Genomic DNA, 18,575 nt, shown 5'->3' on the forward strand with positions numbered 1-18,575 from the left:
TATTCTGCTGGCCCGAAGGAGAAGCTTCTGGGAGACTCCCCGCACTGGGAGGTGTCTCCAGGAGTGGCTCAGTGTAGGGCAGGGCAGTGGCGTGGGTGATGCTGGGCAGTAGAATAGATGTCTAGTCCAGGGCATTGGCCAGGCCCCTTCCTGGGAGCAAGCAGGGGAAGCAATGTTCCTCAGTGGTCCTAATGTGTGCTGGAAACACACGCACCAGCGTTTTGACAGTGCTTCTACTGAGCAGTGTGACAGTGAGAGAGACTTATGTTGTTCTTTTTGCTTTGCGTGCTTTCCAAATTTTTTTTTTTTTTTTTTTTTTGAGATGGAGTTTTGCTCTTGTTGCCCAGGCTGGAGTGCAGTGGCACTGTCTTAGCTCGCTGCAACCTCTGCTCCCTGGGTTCAAGTGATTCTCCTGCCTCAGCCTCCCGAGTAGCTGGGATTACAAGCATATGCCACCACGCCCAGATAATTTTTGTATTTTTAGTAGAGACAGGGTTTCGCCCTGTTGTCCAGGCTGATCTCAAACCCCTGACCTCAAGCGATCTACTTGCCTTGGTCTCTCAAAGTGCTGGGATTACAGGTGTCAGCCATAGCACCCAGCCTCCAAATTTTTAAGTAATCCACCTGCACTTTATTTTCAAACTTGCACATGTAATTCATGAATGCAAGAGATTCAAGCCACATATAAATATATCAAATAAAATGTGAAAATAGAAGTGTCCTTACCTCCTCTTTTCGTTTTTTTTTTTTTTTTTTTTTTTTTCTTGAGACAAGGTTTCACTCTGTTGCAGTGGCGTGATCATGATTCACTGCAGCCTAGAACTCCCAGGCTCAAGTGATCCTCCCCCCTCAGCCTCCTGAGTAGCTAGGACTACAGGCATGCACCACCATGCTTGGCTAATTTTCATATTTTTTGTAGACCCTGGGTTTTGCTATGTTGCCCAGGCTGGTCTCAAACTCCTGGGCTCAAGAGGCCACTTACCTTGGCCTCCCAAAGTGCTGGGATTATAGGCATAAGCAACTGCCCCTGGCTTCCTCCTCTTTTCCTTCCTTTCTTTTCCAAAGGTGACCACAATAAGAGTTAGGCACAGACCTTGCAGGACTTTGCTGGTGCCTTTGTATACGCATACATATATTTCCCTCTCTCTTTTTAAAATTTGGCAAAAAAAAAATTACACTTATGCTTTGTTCTTTGACTTGATTTTTTCATGTAAGGTATTCTGACACAGTATATGTAGAGGCACTACATTAATTTGTTCTTTTTTTTTTCATTGCCTTTGGAGATTATACACCACATTAATTTCAGTGGTGACACAGGATTTCATAGTATGGAGGTAGAATAATTCATCTGATCACTTATCTAATGGAATGAGTCCTTTTTTTTTTTTTTTTTTGAGAGGGAGTCTTCCTCCTAGTCCAGGCTGGAGTGCAATGGCGCAATCTCGGCTCACTACAAACTCCGCCTCCCGGGTTCATGCCATTCTCCTGCCTCAGGCTCCCACGTAGCTGGGACTACAGGCGCCCGCCACCACACCCGGCTAATTTTTTGTAGTTTTAGTAGAGACGGGGTTTCACCGTGTTAGCCAGGATGGTCTTGATCTTCTGACCTCGTGATCCGCCCGTCTCGGCCTCCCAAAGTGCTGGGATTACAGGCGTGAGCCACCGTGCCCCGCCAGAATGAGTTCTTTAGAGGGCTTGGTGAGAGTGAGACCTGGGCTCAGGAAACCTGTGACATTATTTTTTTCTTTTTTCTTTTCTTTTTTTGTTTTGAGATAGGGCTCTCACTATTTTGCCCAGGCTGATTGTGAACTCCTGAGCTCAAGGCATCCATTCCCTCAGCCTCCAGAGTAGCTGGGATTACAGGCACACATCACCGCGCTGGGCAAAAGAATCCGTGTAACTGTAATGGAAGGGCTTGAGTGCAGTCGCGGTTCAGGGCGGGCCTTCTTCCGCAGATCTCCGGTCTTACCACGGGGCGGAGCTGGTGAGCAAGCCTGCGCCGGGATGGCTCCTGCAGGAAAGGCGAGGGCGACAGGAGGCGGCGGCTGGGGGCTTTGCCGCAGCGGGAGCCGGGCGGGCTGGCAGCTCCTTACCTCTGCCAGCTGGGCCAGGGGCCTTAGCCTATTTGTCCACCTGCAGCACTGGGGGAACTATGAGGACATTCAAATTCTGCATTCGTTCCCTTACCTGAAGCAACAGATAAGGAAATCCACCGCAGGCAGGGAGTCGGCAAAAAAGGGTATTTTCACCCAACAGCTAGGTCCCTAAGAAAGTGAAGGTCAGTAGATACTTTTATTAAATGGGGTCACATATTGAAGGTCTTGGGGAAAACCAGGTACTTGAAAGAACCAAGTCAGGAATTATTTTCTAAGGAGGGAACTGCCCCTACTTTGTGCGTTGTAAACTTGGAGTTTGATAAATGGGGTTCTCAATCTGAAAGGCGGGCACATCTGAGGTCCCCCCTGCTCCTGGTGGTCCCCTTAGTTTACTGATAAAAATCGTTAAAATTTCTTGAGGACTCACAGGCCAGTCACTGAGTTAAATATTGTACTTTTCTTATTTCATTTAATCTTCACAACAACCCTATGAGAAACTACTGCTGTATCTATTTTCTTTTTTCTTTTTTTTCTTTTCTTTTTTTCTTTCTTTTTTTTTTTTTGAGATGAAGTCTCACCCTGTTAGCCAGGCTAGAGTGCAATGGCGCGATCTCAGCTCACTGCAACCTCCTGCCTCCCAGGTTCAAGCGATTCTCCTGCCTCAGCCTCTGGAGTAGCTGGGTTTACAGGTGCCCGCCACCAGGCCAGGCTAATTTTTTTGTATCTTTAGTAGAGACGGGGTTTCAACACGTTGGCCAGGCTGGTCTCAAATTCTTGACTTCAGGTGATCCGCCCGCCTCAGCTTCCCAAAGTGCTGGGATTACAGGTGTGAGCCACTGCGCCCAGCCTTTATCTATTTTCTAGATGAATAAATGGAGGTTATAAAGGAGCCAGGCATGGTGGCTCATGCCGGTAATCTCAGCACTTTGGGAGGCCAAGACGAGAGCCCAGGAGTTCAAGACCAGCCGGAGCAATATAGTGAGACCCTGTCTCTACAAGAATTTTTTTTTTTTTTTTTTTTTTTTTTTTTGATCAGCTGGACATGGCAGCTCACGCCTGTGGTCCTAGCTACTCAGGAAGCTGAGATGGAAGGATTGTTCAAACCCAGGAGAGTGAGGCTGCAGTGAGCTATGATTGTGCTGTCAGAGGCAATGGAACCAGAGCGACTCCATCTTGAATAGGGGCTACTGAGTAAAATGAGGCTGAGACCAGCTGGGCTGCATTCTAAGGAAGTCAGACATTCTTAGTCACAGGATGAGATAGGACGTCGGCAGGACTGGTTTCACAAGATACAGGTCACAAAGACCCCGCTGATCAAATGAGATGCAGTAAAGAAGCTGGACAAAACCCGCCAAAACCAACATGGCAATGAAAGTGACCTCTGGTTGTCCTCACTGGTCATTGTATGCTAATTATAATCCTTTAGCATGCGGAAAGACACTCCCCCCAGGGCCATGACAGTTTATGAATACCACGGCAATATCTGGAAGTTACCCTGTATGATCTAAAAAGGGAAGGAAACTTCAGTTCCGGGAACTCCCCACCCCTTTCCCGGAAAACTCATGGATCATCCATCCCTTGTTTAGTATATAATCAAGAAATAACCATAAGTCTACTCAGTCAAGCAGCCACGCCGCTGCTCTGCCTACGGAGTATCCTTCCTTTATTCCTTTACTTTCTTAATAGACTTGCTTTCACTTTACTGTCAGCTCACTCTTGAGTTCCTTCCTGCTTAAAGCCAGGAACCCATGTGGCCTCCCAGGCTGAATCCCAGTTTTGGAGTTTACCCTGTGACGGTGTCACTGCTCTCCAGCCTGGGCGACAGAGTGAGACCCTGTCTTTAGAGAGAGAAAAAAAGGAAAGGTTGTCCTTGGCAGGCAGTATGCCAGAGCCCCAAGAGTCAGCAGGAGAGGTGGGGGGACGCGGGGCGCAGGGAGGAGCTAGAGAAAGTTGAGCAGATTCTGTCTCCCGCTTTCGTAAGAGATTTGGGGGGCAGATTCCAGCCCAGTAAGTCAGCGCACAGAAGGGCAGGCCTCACCCGTCTCACAGGACTGAGAAGAGAGGCGAGTTTCTAAGAGACTGGAGGGCTCCCTACATGGGAAAGGGAAGTGATTTTAGCCGCGTTTGGCTGGGAGTTCGGCTGATGGTTCCAACTCATGGGTATTAGCAAAGGGGAACAAGGAATTGCTGAGGGTGGCAAATTGGTTATAATTAAGAGAACCTGGGAGACGCAAAACAATGTGAAGGCCACCAGCTGTCCTGGATCTGGAGCCTCTGTCCTTGCAGGGGGTTGGAGGGATGGCTCAGGAAACCAGCCGCCCTCCCCTACAGTGCAAACCATTCAGCAAAGACTGTGGGAGGTTGGAGCCTCTCTGCCTGATAGTCCCAGGGCCCAGGGGACTGCCCTTGCTCCTGGGCCTTCCTTCTTGCTTCACTGTCACCTTTTCTTCCTCCACAATTTACATGCCTTGTCTCTTAGGAAAGCAAACAGGCTTGGGAGTGGGCTCAAATCCTGACTCCTGTGCTTTTTTTTTTTTTTTTCAGACAGAGTCTTGTTCTGTCTCCCTGGCTGGAGTGCAACAGCACAATCTCGGCTCCCGGCAACCTCTACCTCCCCGGTTCAAGCGATTCTCCTGCCTCAGACACCCGAGGAGCTGGGATTACAGGCACGTGCTACCACACCTGGCTAATTTTTGTATTTTCAGCAGAGACAGGGTTTCACCACGTTGGCCAGGCTAGTCTCAAACTCCTGACCTCAAGTGATCCACCCATCTCAGCCTCCCAAAGTGCTGAAATTACAGGGGTGAGACATCATGCCTGGCCGGTTTTTACACTTTTTAATTTGGGGGGGAAAAATCAAAAGAAAAGCATTTTGTAGCATTTTGTGACATGTGAATGTTATATAAACTTCAGGTTTTGGTATCCGTGAAGTTTTATGGGAACACAACCGTGCCCATTTGTTTACATATTGTCCGTGGCTAATAACAAGGGGGGCTTGGTGGCCCCTCATCCCCCGCTCCTCGTGGAGCTGCCCAGATGGCTCCAGAGCTTGCTGGGGTCACTGAGGGTCCCAGTGACTGGCCTGTGGTTCTGGTCAAAGGATCTGAGACTGTATGGCCTGCAAAGTCTAAAACATTTAGTATTTAGCCTTTTACAGAAAATGTTTGTCAACCCCTGGCATAAGTGCCTGACAATAGGTGGTCAGTAAAATGTATCCTGTTATTCGTATTATTATTACTGTTACTGTTATCCCTTTTGGCCTCATTTTAACTTTCAAATAATCACACTCATGGCTTAATGGAGAGATTCTAAACCTGAGGTCCATGGAAGGGTTTCAGGGGGCAGGGGGTCTCTGAACCTCTGCAGTCTGGCAGATGGGGTCTTTTTTGGGGGGAGAGGCTCCATCCAACCCCTGGTTCTCAAAGGGGTTTGTGTCAACAAATAGGTAAAAAAAAAAAAAAAAAAAAAAGTGTAGGTTTGATCCTTCCTTGACCCAGGCAAATCGATCCACACTTTCCCTGGGCTGTCTGAAGGCCACATCCTTGAAGATGAGCTATTTGGGGGCCCACCCACTGCCTGTGTTGGAGGGGCCTGCAGCTCAACAGGAATGAGGACCCACAGCTTTGGAGCCAGCGGTCCCAGGCTGAGTCCAAACCTTGGCGGCCCCTAGCTGAACCCCTTCTCTGACCCTCGGTTTCCTTGTTGGGTTGCTGCAAAGATTAATTTCTGTTGGTCACTTGGCACAGCGTCTGGTACACAATAGGTACTGCAGAGATGGTAGTGATTACTAATCTTATTGTCCTTGCACATTCAAAAGTGCTTTCCTCAGCTCACTTAGACCCAGGAAAAGCTGCCCCTGTATTTGGCTGAATTTGAGGTCTGAATACCCCTTGAGGGCCCTTAATCTTTATCTTTGGTACCAGCAAATAAGGCAAGTCCACTAAACATTCACGTGATCAATATGCAAAGAAGCGTGACCCTCAGTGAAGTTTTTAAGAGTTCAGTGACCTCATTTGAATAGAGACAATGCTTTTAAGAGTGAAATAAACGGTATCTGCAGCTTCGCTATTGCAAAAGCCCTGGATGTTTCCGAGTGGCTGGTGTTTCTCCCAGAGGGGTTACTCTGAAGCTCAAGCTTGGGTCTACTTTCCCCCTAAAACACTTCTTGTGGAGCCCCTTTTCCCAGCTCAGTCACCCAGAGCTAACAGGTTTATTCCAAAGCCCAGCAGCCACCACCGGGAGGGGACAGGGTGTCTTTGCAGATGGGCTGTCCTGGAGATGGGCGTCCTGCACAGACTGGTTCATGTTCAGCCCGGCAGGCACTGCCCGCCCCCAGTTGCTGGGCTTAGGCCCATTCAGCGGAGGCCTGGTGGCTCCAGACAACAGCTGGAGACCAGAAGTGAAGACTTCCAGCTACAAGCAAATGTTGCTGCTTCTTGAGGTTGAAATATTCTATCCCTAAAGTGCCCCTTTCAGCTGAGCAAAAACAATCCCCCATCGGGACCCGACCTCGCCACAGAGGAACAAAAGCTTCCCAGTTCTCTGAGTCCCAGAGACTGTCTGCAGTCTCAGGCACGCATGGCCCAGAGGGGAAAGAAGATGGTCATGTGACTTCCAAGCCTGGACACAAGGTCACCCTTGTCCAGCCCTATTCCCCTTCATGGGAAGAAGAGCCTTTGACTGCCTGACAAAGGATGGGGCTGGTGCTGCCGTGGTGCTGGCTCCCGGGTGGATTCTCCAATGTCTGTGTTTCTCAGGTTCCGGAGAACACAGGGCAAGGTCAGTGGTCCCCAGAGTCCACTCAAATGGGTGTGAGGGTCTCATCCTGGCTTCATTGTCCCATAATCCCAAAGTGGTTTTTTAGGTAGGACAGTTGCACATTCTGGCTGCATTTATTTATTTTTCTGTTGCAGCATAATTTGTCCCTAAGAAATTCACCAGCAAGGCCACCCCGTTTGTTTTCTACCAGCCATTTCCTGCCATTAAAAATATTTTCCTTCATGGAAGGAAAGAGCTTCTGGGAGAGAGAAGGAAAGCCCGGTGAAGAGAAACAGTCAAGCAAAGCTCACCTTTAAAGGAGCCATCCCGGGCCGGGCGCAGTGGCTCGCACCTGTAATCCCAGCACTTTGGGAGCGCGAGGTGGGCAGATCACCAGGTCAAGAGATCGAGACCAGCCTGTCAACACGGTGAAACCCTGTCTCTACTAAAAATACAAAAATTAGTTGGGCGTGGTGGCGGGCACCTGTAGTCCCAGCTACTCAGGAGGCTGAGGCAGGAGAATCGCTTGAACCCAGGAGGCAGAGGTTGCAGTGAGTTGACATCGCACCACTGTACTCCAGCCTGGCAACAGAGCGAGACTCTGTCTCAAAAAGAAAAAAAAAAGGTGCCATTATGTTGCAACAGCCGCAACAGCGTTGGGGCTGGCTGCAGGGTGGAGGCAGAAGTTACCAGGGAGGGGACAGTGGTGAAGTGAAGGGCGTGGACTCTGTGTTGAGGCAATGCTTCCAAGGATTCTGATGTGGTAGGTCTGCGGTGGGGCCCAGGAACCTGCAGTTTAACAGAGCACGTAGGGATTCCCAGGCAAGTGGTCAAATGCATCCCACCGAGAGCCACGTCTGTGGTGGTAATATTCTTTAGCTGGACTGGCCTGTGCCCTCTTTTCTCAGAGAACCCTATCCTAGCAAAAACTGGCTAGACGAGGGAGACTTCACCTGGCCTAGCTGTCTCCTGAGAATCTGGGACTGGGACTCAAAGCCCCAGCAGTCTATGTGTGCCGGTCAGGTTAGAATCTTTGCTCGCCAGGCTCAGTGACTCACGCCTGTAATCCCAGCACTTTGGGAGGCCGAGGCGGGTGGATCACCTGAGGTCAAGAGTTTCAGACCATCCTGGCCAACGTGGTGAAACCCCATCTCTACTAAAAATACAAAAATTAGCTGGGTGTGGTGGCGGGTGCCTGTAATTCCAGCTACTCCGGGAGGCTGAGGCAGGAGAACCGCTTGAACCTGAGAGGCGGAGGTTGCAGTGAGCAGAGATTGCACCACCGTACTCCAGCCTGGGTGACGAGCAAAACTCCGTCTCAAAAAAAAAAAAAAAAGCTTTGCCCATAGGTTATTTGGCTTCCAGGGGAGTCCTTGTCTCCTGTCCTACCCCTGCCCACCCTGGTCCTGCCAGGCACTCCCTCACTGCCTCAGTGCATCCCAGGACACTGTCCCCTATAGCCTTCTGAGGGGGGGCCCCAACACTCACCCTGAGGATGCCGCCTGTGCCCATGTTCCCTTGGGTTGTGCAGAGCCCTGTGCTCCTTGGGGGGGCTCAGGCTGTCTGTCCAACGCCTGCCGGACAGCTCTGCCTCAGTGTCCCACAGGGACCACAGTGGATTTAGCCCAAAAGGAACTCATCAGGTTTCCTCTCACACCTGGCACCTTTTCCATTCCTTATGTCAAAGAATGGCCCCTCTTCTCTGCTCAGGCACCCATGTCAGGTACCCAAGCACCATCCCAGACACCTCCTCATTCTTAACCCCCACCTCTATTCTAGAATGAAAGGAACATCTACTTTGATGGAAAACATACTGTAGGTAATAATAATTCATACAGCCCAATGCCTCACAAAGGCAGGTACTGTAACTGTCTCCATTTGACAGGTGGGAAAACAGGTACACAGGGCCGTGTTACTTGCCCCAGGTCACATAGTGAATAGTAGAACTGGAATGTGAGCCTGAGCTGCCCACCCCATGCACGTGCCCCTGCTCCTGCGATGTGGTCAGCGTCTCTCTCCACGGCACTGGCGTGGGGGCCCAGGCATGCCCTCAGCATCTCCTGGTTGGGCCTGTAGAGTCTCCTGACTGGTTTCTTTGCCCTCGGTGTTACCCTGCTCAGATCTGTTTTCCCAGACGCAAGGAGAAACGCTTTCTAAACTGGGAATCTGATGTCACTCCTCCGCTGAAACCCTTCAAAGGCTCCCTGTTTTACTCTCACTGGCCTCACAGAGGATGAATGGAGGAAACTGAATCCTGGAGGGCTGACTCCAGGGCTGTGCTCCCAGCTACGGTCCCCCACGGCCTCTCCATGCCTCAGCTGTCTCATCTGCCAAAGAGGGAAAGTGGTACCCACAGCGAAGAGTTGTAGGATGTGCACAGTGTCTGCCAGCGGAGTGCCTGGCACAGAGTGGGCAGCTCATACATGGAGCTTCTATTAGCTTCTTTCCTTCCTAAGAAGGAAAGGGTGGGGCAAGAAGTGCGTGGAGAGGAGGAACTGGTTGCTCTGAGAGGCAAAGTCAGTTCCACCTGGGATAATAATTACATAAGCACTTTAGATGCATTTTGTCAAAACATAACCTCCATAGTCTCCTGAGGAAGAGATTCCATTACCCTTTTCAGATGGGGAAGCTGAGGCTGAGGAGTCAAGGGACCAACTCCAGGCTGGCTCGAGCCCAGATTTCTCTGATGCAGAGCGCTGTGCTCTGCCCTGACCCTCCTTGGATATGCGCTGCAGTGCAGTGGTTTTGGAGTACCTAATCTTTCCGATCTTACCAGCTGAAGGTCAGCTGTGGGTCAAAGCCGTGACAAGACTGGAAGAAATTTGGAGGCATTACTAGGAAAAAGCAACCAAAAGGTGAGGACTGGCACCCGAGGGAAGGTAAGAATCCCACCACAGACACCCTCCGTTTGTCCCACGGTCTCTGGGGAACTCCCGTAGAAATGACAGCGTAGGGCCCATCACTGTTTCTACAACAATGAGAATATTTATTTTTTCCAGAAAGTAAAAATAACATTTTTTTCTCTTTTGTAAAAGTACCATTACATTCCATTTTCTTAAATAACAAAATCCTAAAAATATATATTAAATTGTATACAGTGCATCACACTTCATCTTATATTTTAAAATACATGATGTTTCTATTTTATTCTCAAAGTTGCATATTAAGAGCATATTTACAAATAAAGCCTTGTCATCCAAAGTCAAAATCCCTGCTGGAAGGTGAGTTTGGATGTGGGAAGGTCCTGACGTGCATGAGCCCCACGATGGCAGCTCCCGTGCAGGCGGGGAAGGGCCCTCCAGGCTTCGTGTCTAAAGACCCTTCCTTTCTGAAGCGGATTTCCCTCTGATTTTCCTCCACACCTCACTTCTGCCTCTGTACCCAACTCAGCAAGACGGAAGCCTGTGAGATGTGCCCACCAGGGGTCTGCAGTCAGAGGGTGAAGCCCTGTCACCCCTGAGCCATCCAGCCTGAGGGCAGACAGCTGTGGCTGGAAGGCTTGAAAAACACCCCACACCAGGGAAGCTAAGCTGAGACCTGGCCAGGAGGTAGAACAGTGAGGAAGGTAAACAAAGACACCAGAGGAAACAATCCAAACTCCCAAGGTAGGAACAAAAGCCGACATCAAACACCACATGGGATATCTGAGACCTAACTGTGCCAGGCGGTGGGGTGGGGAGCTGCCCGGCCCCGTGGGAGACCTGGCCTGACCTCAGCAGACCAGGGAGGCAGGGTCTCGGAGGCCATCCGCATATAAGTGCTTGTGAAGAGTAAGTGTGCAGTGCCAGGATGCATCGGGGCTGGGTGATGGCCTGGCTGGGCTGCAGGCAGATCCTGAGCCTGGCCAGGAAGGCTCCTGCCTGGGCTGACAGTGGGGCATGTGGGTGGAGCCACACCCAGGCACTCTGGTGGGTTCTGCCTGAGGGCCAGGACAGCTGAACTTGCTAGTGCTTTGATCTCTGTGGGCTTCTGGCCGATTGGAGTCTTGAGCCGGAGCCCACTCTTCAGAAGTTAGAGCAGCCTGGTCTCCTCGCTCACGCCCAGAGAGGCCTCAAGCCTGTCCTGATGTGGGGGACAGGGTGGGTAAAGGCACTCGGGTTCATTCCTACTCATTCTCTGCTTTGCAAGCAACTGGACAAACAGGGAAGAAGAGGGCACCGTGTGCCTCCCGCCTGCCTTCTCAGAAGGGCCAAGGACACTGAGAAACACTGCTAGAAACTAGGGGCCACAGCTGGCCAAGGCATAGTCACCACGGAGAGTGACAAGATCAGCTGGTGAGGGCTCTCCTGTTGGCACATGTACCAAGAAGGCAGGGCCTGGCGCCAGCGGGGAACAGGGTGAGGATGGCATGCAGGCCCAGTGCCCCCGCAGCCTCCTCCCACGCTCTGTCACCTCAGGAGAGGCTTTGGCCAGGGTGCTTTCAGAGCTCCGTCCACAGTGGTCCCCAAAGCCCCTCCCCTGCCTCTTCCACAGTCTTCTGCCATGCGTTCTGACGTTGACTTTCCCAGGGTTACCCTCTTCCCGCCACCTCCAACCCCCACTTTATCTCATCCAAGGAGTTTCCTCAAAGTTCAAGTGCCACCTCCTCCGTGCTCCTGGAAGCCCACGTCATCTCTTCTGGAACAGTTTCTTTCTCAGGTGTTTACTTAGCTGCAGTGGCCTTCTGTGGGCTGTCGCTGACTTTCTAAGTGGTTCTAACTGAGCCCATAGCCAGGCTCCGCAGGACCCAGCACCCATGGAGGCTTAGCCTGGGATGATTTACAGCCCTCCTGCCCCTACGCTGTCCTGAGCCAGGTTTGGGTTTCCCGGGGCTGCTCCACGGATTGTAAGTTGATCCTAGAGGCACTGGGCCATGCCAGGGCCAGGCAGGAGGAGAAGCGCTGGGGCATCCCCGGCACCTCCCAGGCCCTCCGAGGAAGTACTGCCCCCACTGCAAGCTCTGATAGCACATTGGCCTGGGCATGGCCTCCCCTGACTGAGATGTGAGGAGGGCAAGGTGGGCATTTGGGCTGTAGGACACCCCAGAGGCCAGTGGTCAGTGTCAGCCCCAGGCAACTGAACAACTGCCCCCTGGCCGGGTGAACTCTTCCTGGGGCCACATGCCACATTCCCTTTGTGCTGCACATGGCTCTATTCACAGCACAGGGCCTGCTGGGATAACACACACCTGACACTTGTGTTTGAGATTCCACAATCAGTGTGAATAGCTTGGAGGGGAGACTGCACGTGTCGATATGTTTCCAGCGGTCCTCCTGTGTGACGGGCCTCTTGGAGACAGAGGCCTGCGGACAGCTGCTCTTTCCAGATCAAAGCATGAAGCCTGCACCAAGCAGCTCTGTGCCCTCAGCTGGCCTCCCATGGGGCCTGGGGTGGCAGTCCTGACCCTGTCTGCCTGTGACACATTGCTCCATTTCCCTCCTCTGAAGGCCCCTTTGCCTAAAGCTCTGAGCACTTCTCCTGAACTCAGGCTGCCGAGTGTCACCTCTCCCTGCAGACACTTCCCGTGTGGCCCTCTTTCCTCCCAGGGTGGCAGGTGCAGAGGTGTTGCCAGAACCTCAGTAGGAGCCCCAGCAGGCAGTGGCTCAGGGCTTGGGGGAGGTAGGCAAAGCGCTGCAAAGAGGAAACGCCAAGGCCAGAGGTGCAACAATCACCCAGGCCCGAGTGCCTTGGGGAGAGGCGCGCTCTGACGAGGGCCTAGGCCTGGCCAGCAGAGGCACAGTCTGCTTTTCTCAGCTGCTGTTGACAAAGCCTGCTTCCAGACTTTTAAATTAGCGATGGCACTTACCTCCCAACCAGCAGCCACTACAGCTGCAGCTCTCAATCTTAGGAGGAGCTCCTTGGAGGAGCTCCAATTCCCAAACCCACCCTCTCCTCGCACCAATCTCTGCAGCCCACCTCCCTATCTAAGGGACAGGGTGACATGGGACTGGGGACAAGAGCCCTCTCCTTCCCCACTGAGCCATTCCTAACCCCACATGGTCCCCACAGGAGGGGCAGAGAGCACGGATGGCTCTTGGGGTGTTTTTTATCTTTTAACATGGGGGACGCCAGAAGGAAGGACCACAGGCCCCACGTCTCATGTAGTGCTGCCTAAAGGCAAAAACACAAGATTGATACTCTCTGCTCTGAACTGAGAGTTAGCTGAGCCAATCATACAGAGACCAAGGCCTGGCTCAGGTTCCATAGGACCACGAGCTGCTCAGGGGCAAGGCTGATAAATCCAATCCTGAGTGCCCATAGCTGGGATTACTACTCAGTGATCCCAGGTGGCTCCTACCACCATGCCTGGCCAATTTTTTTTTTCTTTCTTTTTTTTTTTTTTTTTGAGACGGAGTCTCGCTCTGTTGTCCAGGCTGGAGTGCAGTGGTGCAATCTCGGCTCACTGCAAGCTTGGCCTCCCAGGTTCACGCCATTCTCCTGCTGCAGCCTCCCAAGTAGGTGGGACTATAGGCACCTGCCACCAAGCCCGGCTAATTTTTTGTATTTTTAGTAGAGACGGGGTTTCACTGTGTTAGCTATGATGGTCTCGATCTCCTGACCTCGTGATCCACCCGCCTCGGCCTCCCAAAGTGCTGGGATTACAGGTGTGAGCCACCGCGCCCAGCCGCGCCTGGCTAATTTTTATACTTTTAGTAGAGATGGGGTTTCACCATGTTGGCCAGGCTGGTCTCGAACTCCTGACCTTAGGTGATCTGCCCGCCTCAGCCTCCCAAAGTGCTGGGATTACAGGCATAATCCTGTTGTGCCCGGCCGAATGGATGTTTTATATGACCAAAGCTCTTCAAGCTTTCCCTGCAGCTCCATGAGCTATGGAAAGAAGAATCTAGAAAGAAGCCCATGTGTAAAGTATCAGGTTTGATATAAATGGGGTCACTAGATCTTATTCTCAGACCCTCCCAGGCTGGAGGAGGCCCATCCTAGTCCAGCATCTGGAGAGCAAAGTTGCCAGGGCAGCACAGACACTGCCCTCTTTACACCTCACTAATGTGCAGGAGTCCACACTTGCATGGGACCAGACCAACTCCCAAGAGTACCTGAGAGTTCTCCCTGTCTGGCCCTGTTACAAGCCATAAAGACCAGGAGAAGAGAAGAAGCAAGAAAAATTCAATGTAACTAAACCTACCCACCACCTGACAGCCATCTAGAATGTACCTGAGCCCAGTGCCAGGCATGACCACGTCTGTCATTTCAGCCTCACTGTCCTGACACCTCCACTGCTAGCTAGATCAGAAAGAGAGATGCAGAGAGGGCTGGGCCCCAGGGCCTTGAGTCTCTCTCCTAAGTGCAACCGATGAAGCAGGAGGAATCCAGGCTGTGCCTGCCCTGGCAGCAGGGTGCCTCTTCCTAGTTTGTAGGCGGGCACCCCCGAAGAGGCCGAGGCAGAGGGAGAGGCAGGGAAGAGTCTGTCAGAGAAGAACCACAGGAGGGGTTGACCCCAGCAGCCTTGAGCTCAAAGAGGGCCCTCGAATCCTAGGCACAGCAGGGTTTTTAGTCACTCACAAGAGGATTGCGGTCATCTTGTTGACTCTGACCCTTGAGTTTCTTCTTAAAGATGGAAATCGAAGTGGAAGGCTTGTAAAAAATGCTCCAGATTTCCCCCGAAGTCCCTGGTTGATGACAATCCCTAAGGTCCCCTGAAGCAGGAACACGATGGGATCTGTCAAGCAGATAAATAATTTTTCCAATAGATTAGAACAAAGCACTCCAAACAACCTACCATCTCATGAGATACTGTATCTAGGAAATGGGGTGGGGCAAGGTCTGGGAAGGACCTCACAGCCACCTCTAAAGATCTGAAGGACTAGTGTGCAGCTGAAATGAGGCCAAGTGCAGCAGGGCAGCGTCCGCATCAGAATAACAAAGAACTTTCTAACTAGCAGAATTCTTCGAATCTGGAAAAGCCCAGCCTGAGAGAATATGATTTTTCAAATTCTTTTATTTTAAATAAAAGAACTATCTTCAAATGCCATTCACCTGGAAGCCCACTTAGCTAAAACAAGATAAACGCAAAACTTCTCTGCTTCAAGCAGAGATCCGTCTAGCCTCCGGTGCTGACCCAGACTCTGTTCAGTCCTGGCAGCTGCCTGGCAGGGAAGCTGCAGCTGATGTCAGAGGAGAGTTAGGCATGCACTTTAAGGCCTCAGCCATGCTGTCAGATGCTGGATGCTATAGGAAGCATCGGGCTTTCTTGCTGCCACAGGGGATGTGGTCAGGACTGAGCCTGAGAGGCTTCCCCAGAACATGTGAATTGTGACTTTAAAACACACAGACACACACACACACACACGCGGACACAGACACACAGACACACAGACACACACACACACACACGAGGACATTATTTCCACTGAAAAATTTCAAGTGTAGAGTGGAGGTGTCTATGTAAAGTGGTTCCAATGTGGCCAAAGGCAGCCTTCACAAGGCAATAGAAGAGCTCGCGTTGAATGTATGAGAAGTCTGTAGCACAGGGCAAATGAGACGGTCAGGAAAAAGACAGCTTTTAGTGGACATACATACATTTTCAGGGAGGCTGTGAAATGAGAAGAGCCTCTACTAGAAACCACCGGAAAGACAGAGTAGGGGTCTAGGAAAAATTAGAACAAGCTCCCCTCTAAGTACACAAACATCAGTAGCATGAACAATTGCCCCTTTCCTGGAAGGCGCAACTGTTAGACTTGAGTAGCAAAATAAGGGAAGGAAATATATTTTCCCCCAAATTGGTCAGAATTGAATGATAAAGCTTCCATAAGTTTCTTCAATAACTGTTTTAAAATAACTACTAAGCAATAGTGAATAAAATGTGAGAATTCTCTTCCTAAGGATGTTTCTCAATTTCTAGAAGGCATCAGAAAGTATGCACCGCATCGTCCTAGCTATCTTCAATCCTGCATAAAGATCTCCATAAGGGACTAGCACATTTGCTTTTTAAGCCAGGAATGTTGCAATCCTCCTTGAAATCGTATGCTTTGGACACAGCAAACAAAATCCCTCAAACCTTAATGAGATTTGTCCAGTTGTACATTTCACTCTACAGAGAAGGGGGAATGTCTGCTGCCTTCCATTCCCTAGGACTGAGGGCCTTGGAATCATCTGCTGATTCTACAGTTGTACCCAGACAAATGAAGCATCATAGAAAACCAACTCTGAGCCTTCCCTTTCCTGGAATCGGGCAGCTCCCTCTTGTACTCACTTGAATGTGACGTGCAGAAGTATCTTTGCTACAATGGCTGTGACTGTGAGGATGAGGAGAGTTGCCAGACCATAGACTGTCCATCCTGCAAATGCAAAAGATAGAGCTTACTAGGCTTGTTTGTGGCTGGTTTCCGAAAGGAAGTCGGCTATAGAATACCCAAGTGAGTAAGTCTGACTGAGGGGCTCCCTGCAGGCCAGTGTGGGAGGGCAGCCAGCAAACCCAGCCTCAGGAGCAGCTGAGACCCAGGCTAAGCATGGGGCCCCAGGTGTTCTGAATACTTCCCTTTGTTCTACAAGTCACTCTCAGGGAGAGGCAGGCAGGATGATCCAAAGTCTACTGGACTCAGAATCTAAAGGAATGACATGCATTTTGTCTCTGCCACTGGGACCACTGTGCAACCACAGGTGGAGTTATGTAAACTCTTTGGGCCTCAGTTTCCTCATCCGAGGAATGAGATGTGGCCTATGAGATGCTACTGAGATCCATAGCCAAATGACACACAGGAAGTGCTAGACAGGCCCTTCTCCCTGACCTTCTATGGTGGCTCCTGCAGGGGCCCCCGGGCAGTTTGAAAGCCTCCAGGCTCGGTCACTACTGAGGGTACTTTCCAGTTCTACCAGCTCATAAAAGCATCACTTCCTTGGCTCACTGCATCCTCAAGCTCCTGGGCTCAAGCAATTCTTCTGCCTCAGCCTCCTGAGTAGCTGAGACTATAGGCATGTGCCACTATGCCCAGCTAATTTTTCTATTCTTTTCTTTTCTTTTTGAGACAGGGTCTCATTCTGTCACCCAGGTTGGAGTGTAATGGTACAATCATAGCTCACTGCATTCTTGAACCCCCGGGCTCAAGCCATCCTCCCACCTCAGCCTCCTAAGTAGCTGGGACCACAAGTGTGCACCACCACACCCAGATAATTTTTTTATTTTTTGTAGAGAAAGGGTCTCCCTATGTTGCTCAGGTTAGTCTCAAACTCCTGGCCTCAAGCCATCCTCCTGCCTCAGCCTCCCAAAGTGCTGGGATTACAGGCATGAGCCACTGCACCTGGTCCTGCATGACTTTTCTTCATAGCTCTTATAATTATCTGATTTTTATTTTGCTTTCTGTCTTTCTCCTCTCATTTATATGTCACAGAAGGGCAGGGATTGTGTTTGGTTCACTCTATAATCCGGTACCTAGCATAGTGCCCGGCACCACTGAAGTACTTATATATCTTTTGAATGAATGAGTCAGTGAGTGAATGAATGGAGTTCTTGGAAATGCCAATAAATTTAGGGAGTTTCAATGTGGGGCTCTAGAAAGATAATCTTAACGTGGGAAAATACGGGATTAGCTGATTAGTCACAATGCACAAAAGGCATACTTGCCTAATCTTTGGAGGTGAGCACTTTTCCCTCAGGACTAAGGAACCAATTAATAAGAAAATTTCCCTCAAAAGCCAGGACAGACTATAGGTCACAGAGTCAATATCCCAACCTGCCTCTGAATAAGAAACACCCAAGTGCTTTTGTCTTTATAACTGTCAAGAGCGCTACCTTCAACTCTGTGGCTTCCAGCCCCCATGGGTGGCGCCCAGGAATTGCTACCTGGGACAGTCTGAGGTGGGTGGCTGGGGCTGGTGGTGATGACATAGAGGACTTTGGAGGACCGGGCAGCGCTGACACTGAGGTTGGCCTGCTCTGTGATCACCTCGGCCACTGTCTGGTTGACAGCGGGCCTCTCCTGTGGCAGTTCTTCCTTGACAGCTGGAAGAGAAAAAGCAATTAACTGGGGCCAGGGCTATGGAGACTCAGAGCCGAGCGGGGGGAGAGCACGAGTATGAAGAACAAGGCTTCTGCTCTATTCAATTCTGGTGCAGTTCCTTCCATGGGCAGGTCCCTGTCATTAGATCTACTAAAATAGCCACACTGACAGGTTTTCACCTCTTTTCTGTCTCATGAAATATAAATGAGTTATGAAATGGGGGTCGGGAAGGAGCCATAGCCTCGGGATGATCTGCAAGTTGAGTCAGTAGTTCCTGAGTCCCAATCTGCCCCGCAAGAACCGCCCAAGTCACAAGGGTAAAGAAGAGAAGCCCGAGGCACATGGGCCCTAAAGAGCCCCCAAGGAGGCAAGGATGTCTTACCTTGGTATAAAACAGCAAATCCCTGGGCCTGATTGATGCGATCAGAGAAGAAATACAAGATGACGAAGTCCAGAGAGACGTTGAAGGACAGAGGTGGGCGGTTCCTCCCGTGGAAACGGGCTAGGACACGGTGGGTGTAGCCATCCAGAAGCTCCACCATGTCCGCCGAGTCCCTGATGTCAAATAGGGGGAAGCTGAAGTGGATGCGGGAGGCCCCCGGAACCCGGATGGTCCAGTAGCAGACCCTCCCCGTGGCATAGGTGTCGGGGAAGTCAGGGGAATAGACCACAGAAGACATGGCTGAGTAGTTCCCACCGCAGGCGCCGACGAGAGCTGTAGGAGAGAAAAAGACCCCACGCCCTCAGTCTGGGCCTCTGCCACAGGCACGCTTCCAACACCAATGCT

General features: G+C 50.9%; 1 protein-coding gene and 1 pseudogene across 4 annotated transcripts in view; both read right to left on the reverse strand.

Annotated features, from left to right (window-relative positions):
• Positions 1-1,847: 1,847 nt before the first annotated feature.
• The window catches only part of KREMEN1 (kringle containing transmembrane protein 1), an 81,590-nt gene continuing 64,862 nt past the window's right edge, over positions 1,848-18,575 (reverse strand). The window contains exons 6-10 of one of the 3 annotated variants that reach the window (XM_025400434.1): positions 18,171-18,503; positions 17,581-17,790; positions 16,045-16,129; positions 14,355-14,511; positions 1,848-2,264 (exon numbers count right to left, since the gene is read on the reverse strand). In XM_025400434.1, coding sequence (XP_025256219.1) covers positions 2,184-2,264; positions 14,355-14,511; positions 16,045-16,129; positions 17,581-17,790; positions 18,171-18,503 — 866 coding nt within the window. In that variant the 3' untranslated portion in view covers positions 1,848-2,183. Of the gene's footprint in view, positions 2,265-13,943; positions 14,512-16,044; positions 16,130-17,580; positions 17,791-18,170; positions 18,504-18,575 lie in introns of those variants that run through there. The other 2 variants (XM_025400436.1, XM_025400435.1) reach the window with 2 other exon arrangements.
• Positions 9,820-13,131, reverse strand: LOC112633651 (annotated as a pseudogene). The gene has a single exon (XR_003121563.1). The product of XR_003121563.1 is annotated as an uncharacterized LOC112633651 (transcript).

This window comes from Theropithecus gelada, chromosome 10 (assembly GCF_003255815.1).
Source record: "Theropithecus gelada isolate Dixy chromosome 10, Tgel_1.0, whole genome shotgun sequence".
Lineage (NCBI taxonomy): Eukaryota > Metazoa > Chordata > Mammalia > Primates > Cercopithecidae > Theropithecus > Theropithecus gelada.